The sequence below is a fragment of the Stylophora pistillata genome, chromosome 8 (genome assembly GCF_964205215.1).
Source record: "Stylophora pistillata chromosome 8, jaStyPist1.2, whole genome shotgun sequence".
In the NCBI taxonomy this organism is placed as follows: domain Eukaryota; kingdom Metazoa; phylum Cnidaria; class Anthozoa; order Scleractinia; family Pocilloporidae; genus Stylophora; species Stylophora pistillata.
The window spans coordinates 20,653,708-20,660,266 of record NC_142526.1 but is presented as its reverse complement, the minus strand read 5'-3'; the positions used below and the strand labels follow the sequence as shown (position 1 = coordinate 20,660,266).

General features: G+C 36.1%; 1 protein-coding gene across 1 annotated transcript; it reads left to right on the top strand.

Annotated features, from left to right (window-relative positions):
* Positions 1–1,883: 1,883 nt before the first annotated feature.
* LOC111324609 (collagenase 3) lies at positions 1,884–6,237 on the top strand. Its single transcript, XM_022928217.2, has 4 exons — positions 1,884–2,043; positions 2,868–3,247; positions 4,261–4,595; positions 5,601–6,237. The coding sequence occupies exons 1-4, from the start codon at positions 1,927–1,929 to the stop codon at positions 5,645–5,647; spliced, it is 879 nt and encodes a 292-aa protein (XP_022783952.2). The 5' UTR covers positions 1,884–1,926; the 3' UTR covers positions 5,648–6,237.
* The last annotated feature ends 322 nt before the right edge of the window (positions 6,238–6,559 follow it).

Below are 6,559 nucleotides of genomic sequence, written 5' to 3'. Positions count from 1 at the left end.
AAATTCATCAACACAAATTTTGGTCTGATTCTAGTTATAATTACATGTTACCAGTAGCAATAATAGAAAGCGATTCAAGATTGAAATTGCAAACAGCTTCCATTGGCGGCATTACTTTAAAGTTTGCGGGTGAGAACTTTCCTTTCTTATCTCAAACGAACGGAGGGACCGCAGAAGATGACCAAAGAGTCTGAGATGGTAAGTCTCCGCCTTACCGGCTTTATCAATTTACGAATTTAACCCATGATGTGTCGTGTTTTTGTCAAGGATAACATGAATGAACAATTGAAAGTGCCCGTGATTTTGTCAGGATTTTTATAAAATGATTTCAAAGGTTGTCATAAAACTGTCTCCGAGCGCAGCTCCTCCCGAAGTTTAAATCTTACTTTCCCTTCTCAGGGCGCTATATATTATGCAACAATATAAAGAATAAATACAGTGATATGGGTCCAAAAAGTCATGTGTATATTGTGAAAAATATTGAGTCATATGAAACCAAAAAGGTTTGGGATAAAATTGACGTCGAGATGAGTTAATGGGAATGGGATTTATGAATCGTGTATTAGATGACCAGAATGAAGAATTCCGCTGCAGAAATTGAAACTGAAACACCTTTAAATCTAGAGAATAACTTAAAATAATTCCTAGATGTATCCATTAATCCCATTTTTATTCATATATATTGTTGTAAAGCCTTTGTAAAGCATCCTTGTATAATGTAAATACTACATACATTAATCGGTGATCTAAACATCAAACTCAAGCAGCGAATAATAAGTAACATCCATAAGAAATATCAACTCAATTCGCTACATGATTGTAAACAGAGAGAGGAATTAATCATCTCATAAAAAAATTACAAATATAGCCAATGAGCGGATTTCCTTTGAGAAGATTCACTATATTTATTCAAGGATATTAAGTGTAGCAAAATCAGCCATGAAATGAGTAACGAAACCTCCTTCGTTTACCGAGCAGTTTCGACAACTGCTGTTGAATCAACATTTAAGGTTTTTTCTTCATTTTCCTGAAGTAGTGAAACATAATCGAAGGTGTCATTCTTCAGTTTTGACAGCAAAATATTGACAAAACTGCTCATGTCTAAACATCTTCCTTAAAATTTGTGTACGCCGTAGTGTTTGCATAAATTAACAGTAGTGTTCATCTATAATATTTCCCACGTCTGCCGCACGATGACTTTGACGATCAGAACAAGTACTTCACCAACTTGTTTTCCTGTCGCCATTTGTTGCTTAGATATATTTGCTTTGAACCAAAATGGTGATTTCAGCGATCACATGTAGTTTCCCTTTATCTAGTATCATGGCAAGGCTATTACAATTCCTTCCCTTATTACAGAGCTAATATCCAATATCATATAATGTCGCCAATATATATTCCATATACTTAATCACAAATACCTTTAGTGACCATCCTGTTTTTAGCACTATAAGTGTCGATTTCCTCCCACGTTTTGTTTTTCATTTGTAAACAATACAACTAAAAATAGTGTGTTTTAATAGGTGCAGTACATGAAAAACAACGAAATAATAGACACTTTATGTTGTGGGTTATCTTTACAGCGGTCGCTTTGATGATTCAGGCAATTAAGCTATCGAATACTTTTAATTATCGCCAGCAGATTATTAGAGTGATAACCAATTCACACAAAGGTCATGTCTTGTCATAGAGCACAATTCTGTGGACGAGAGAGCTTATATGTATCTTCTTAAAAAAATACTATTTCAACGCCTAGAAAAAAGCAGAAGACTCATATGAACAATACCACCAAAAACAATTTCAAGTCCCTCTTAATCCATATTTGGGAACGGATACTTGTTTTTTCGAGACAATCTAACAATATTAAATTCGACGTACATATATAAACATGCTTCATTCGGTGAGGAATTTATAGCGAAACGTTTAATGATGGAGGGAAACATGGCTAGGTTTCTTTTCCTGGTAGTTTTCTCACTGTTGCCCATACATCATTGTGTACTGGGATTCGACGAGGATGACGAGGATGACGAAGGATTCGCTATGGTTGGTGTGACATATTCAGGCAAAATTTTCAAATAACATTACGATTTAGGTTACATTCAATTTGCTAACTAGACCTAGTCTCTGACAGTAATATTCTTTCTCTGCAGTAACGGTACAGATGGGCTAGCTGGATAATCGCTTACTAATGAATACTTACTGAACACATCGGAATTTTCGGTATCACTCTTATTTTACGCTGCGAGTTTCCCTTCTATGCGTTGTTTCAATACTTTCTCTCATTTACTTCTTGCTGGTAGCGTTTTCAGGTCAAACTAATAATTTTAATCAACGTTGAGTACAATTTGTTCACGTGTTTGGAACCAACAACCAACTAACTGTGCACAAAAAACACCATCCATATAATTTCACAGATCCTAAACCTGCTAAATTAACTGCAATCGTCGTCAAAACGTTATCAAAAGGTTGAAACATTTCCCCTTGCCCCTTGTCAATGCTGGTGACCTAAACATTCGACTTCCTGAAAAAAAAAAGGAGACATCGAGATGGAAGCGGGTTGTTTCAACAAACTTTGACGAGGGTTGTGGGGTCACAATGTACTATAAATGAATGACGTCATTGTCTCCAATGCACTAGGTCTTTAAGCGCATAAGTCATATCAACCCGGCGGACAGCCTTGTTCCTCCAATGAGATCCGATGCTTGTTAATTGCATGTTTCATTTTTGCCAAATATGAAATCCAATTCGAAAGAAAAGGGGATTGAAAACATGTCTCCATCTCAGTTACACTTCGTGCAAGTGAAACCCAACAAAGTCAAAACTGATTTAGTCCAAGCCGAAATTTTGACTCATTTATTTTTTGACAGCTCTATTTACAAAACTATCACTACCTTTCACCTGATGAAGACCTTGCCAATCAAAACACCACAAAAGGAATCGAGAACTTTCAGAAATTTTTCGGACTTCAAGTAACCGGACAGCTGGACGAAGACACTCTGTACATGATGAAGAAACCGCGCTGTGGTGATGCGGATGTGGACATTCACGGTTCGCGCATAAAGCGTTACGCAACCAGGGGAAAATGGACAAAAAGGAACTTAACTTACTACTTATCTTATGGAGATGACATGAGTCAGGCAGATCAATCAAGAATTGTCGCTGAAGCTTTCAAATATTGGAGCGATGCTGCACAGAACCTAACATTCAACAGAACTCACGACTACAACAACACTGACTTTAGAATCAGGTCAGCTATTTCCTTAATCCACATTCTTTCCTTGCTACTCCAAATCAGCTGCCGACGTGGTTTCCTCCCAAATCTAAATCACTAGATCGTTAATTTTCACTCGTAAAAATAGAAAATTTGCATTTTATCCTTTTGATAAATATTCTAGCCATTGGGTGTAAACTCACGGAATCATTGATATTGTATACTGAACAAACTTGTTGTGAAACAGAAGCTTTAGTGAGAAACTCAGGTATTTTCATAGATGATCTTTCAAGTAAAATTGGATCAGGAATTGACGGAGAGTCTGGTTATAGAGTCCAAAGATATCCACGAGATCAAGAAATTACAGAGTATTCTTGCAGGGGTACTGTGCCTTTGACGATCGAATCAATTTTTATTTTGGATATTGATATTCTGTGGTCGTTGTAAACGTTGACTGATTATGTGCGCCAGAAAAATACGAAAAACAACAATGCTGCAATTCATGAGTGTCAAGACCTCCAAGAAATAATAATATCTCTGCACTCAAAAGTTGTGACTCATGAATTGATGCGAGTTTAGATGGATCAGTAAGCTCAATATGAGCGGAAGGCAATTGACCCATCGTCCACGGTCAGGTCTCAAGAACCTTAGAACTTTCAACCGCTTTTACTCTCTTAAGCTCTCTTAAGTATTTTATGATCTTTTTAAGTGCTTTCTTACTTTTGTATGTTTTTATTTATTAGTCCTTATTATATTTTATTCATTAATTCAGTTATTGTTTCAACAGGGCTCACCTTGATAACTATTCACTTACTGAATAGGTTACCCCGTCTAAATATTTTCAATTATCATCATAATTATTTTTCATGATATTATTATTATTATTATTGTTATTGTCATTTCAATTACCTAAGAAATTGTACAGCAAAGGAAACTGTTGGTTTTTTCGAGCCAGTCACTTCAATCAACCATACCATTTCATAATTAGATTTCATTTTCTTCATCATTATTTTCATTGTTATTGGTGGTGCTATTATTATCATCCTCAGTTTTGGAAGACGGTCACATGGTGGTGTACCGCGTGAAAAGCCTTGTCCTTATTCATTCGATGGACCAGGGGGAATTATAGCGCATGCGTATTACCCATCTAAAGGATTTATCCATTTTGACGATGACGAGGATTTCACCGAGCTAGGTGGAGTTAAAGGATGGTGGTGGACTGCGAAGCAATCTCGCTCTCTGCTTTACACAGCTGTTCATGAAATTGGTCATGCGTTAGGTCTGGCGCACTCCAATGTTCGAGGTGCAGTGATGTGGCCACTTGCACGCAACGGGAGGCCTGTTTTACACCAAGATGATATTGATGGGATCAATTCATTGTATGGTAGGTATCCCTCAGGTTGAAATTTTACGTGTGTCTTATCCTAAGCGCTTCAGAAGATCCCTCACCTCACCTACACCTCCCTTCGGGCAAAAGATTTTTACATATTGACATAAATGCGATATTGCTAGGAAAATGCGGTCATCAGAATATTGCTATTCATTTAGGATGAGTAACGTTCTAGAACGAAAATATCCGTACGTGTTACAAACTGAATTAGTTTTGGTTGTGAATCATGGTCTAGGATGCTTATTGTATGTGGTATCCATGAAAGTTGAGCGATATTTCGGAACAATAATGGCAGTTTGGTTCATAAGACGTTAATAATAAACCTCCCTGAAACGTCCAGTCTCTCTCTTTAAATCTCTCCATTTTTTTCCCGTTAAAGTTTACAGAAAAATGTTTACGACTAACTATTTTAACGACCAACAGTTCAAAACTGTAAATTTGTAAATGCGAACTATTAAATATTTTTTCGTTTGCTAACGGTTTACCCCATATATGCTTCTCTTGTATACTATGAGACTCCAGATCTAAGAAATCTTTTGCCGGAAAAAGACGAGTAATTAGTATCATTGTTTCAGTTTGATTCATACCTGCATGGGTGTTAAAAAGAAGTTTTGGCACGTCAGAAACCGACGAAAGCAGAAAAACCAAAGATATGAGGTTTTTCTTCATTTCTGACATAGTTGTTCACTTTTTGGTTCTTGCCGGAGTTGACCAATTTCACACTTTATTCGATCATCGGTTTGAAATAAACTAATACCTCATTCACACTGAAGATAATCCCGTTTTAAAGCTGTATTGTTAACCTTGGTTTAAAATTGTGTTCCTCAGGGAAGTTACTTAAACCAATGTTTTTTGACCCGCAATAAACTTTAACGATTCCTTGCATTTTACGTAAAAATCAATTTTTCAGGTTTCTGTGGCTGATACTCAAATAACCACTTATTTAACTCTGTAAGATTCCTAGTAACATTACTAATACAGAATTAATGTGGATTGCAGGGAATCCCAAAGTAACTCCGACAGATGCGGAAGAGGTAGAAACCTGAAGTAAAGGAAAAAAAGAAGTTATGAACAGATGTCCTTTTAACATGCAATCAAGATGACATTATTATGGAAACGTTTCGAATCTTATACAGATCTATACAATATTTCTGTTTTCAAAGGCAAGGGTTTGAAGTCATATTTGATGGGGACATAGATTCATTCAGAGAGAAGAAATCTATGTGATAAAAATGAATCTTCATGAATCAGCTGTAAGTTTGCATGAGCTTTAATGCATTGAACGGGCTGAAAATATTTCACTGCACGCAATGGTTTAATGACAACCTATCGCAGTCTACATACCTGCTTACTCTTTTCTTTTAAAGCGATCTTGTTTTTTAAATGAACGACCACGAAACGAACGAACAAAAAGCACCAGAAATGAAATAAATGAGGAACTATATTGTTCACTTTGTCCCATAGAAGGTGACGTACTTTGGATGTACTTAAGCGATTGTTAAACCAGTATCTGTTTAAATCCATGCTCTTCACCAAACAGTCCCTTAGTAGACATTGTGTTGTTAACATGTCTACAGAAAAAATCCAAGAAGTAATATACAAAGAACATATTAAAAGGAGTTACTCTGTTTCTCCATACGATGAATCCTTGCTAGTTTGGTAGGTATTTGCGATGAACAATCAAGCAAAGTTATACTTTTAAAGCCATAATTACGCTTTTTTTCGATTGCCGATGATTGATCAGTAATATGTGGTCCTGCATACATTTAAAATGTCTAGGAAAACTCTTAATCAAACCGTGACTAATTAAATCCACGAATGAGTAAGATTTATCTCCTTTAAAAGAACAAATACCAAGCCTCTAGGGAAAATGAAAATTTCTGAAAGGATAGGAAGTGGGAAAGAGGAAATTTCTTTTGGGTGTTCTCTGTTTAATTTCGTTCTACATAACTAAAATA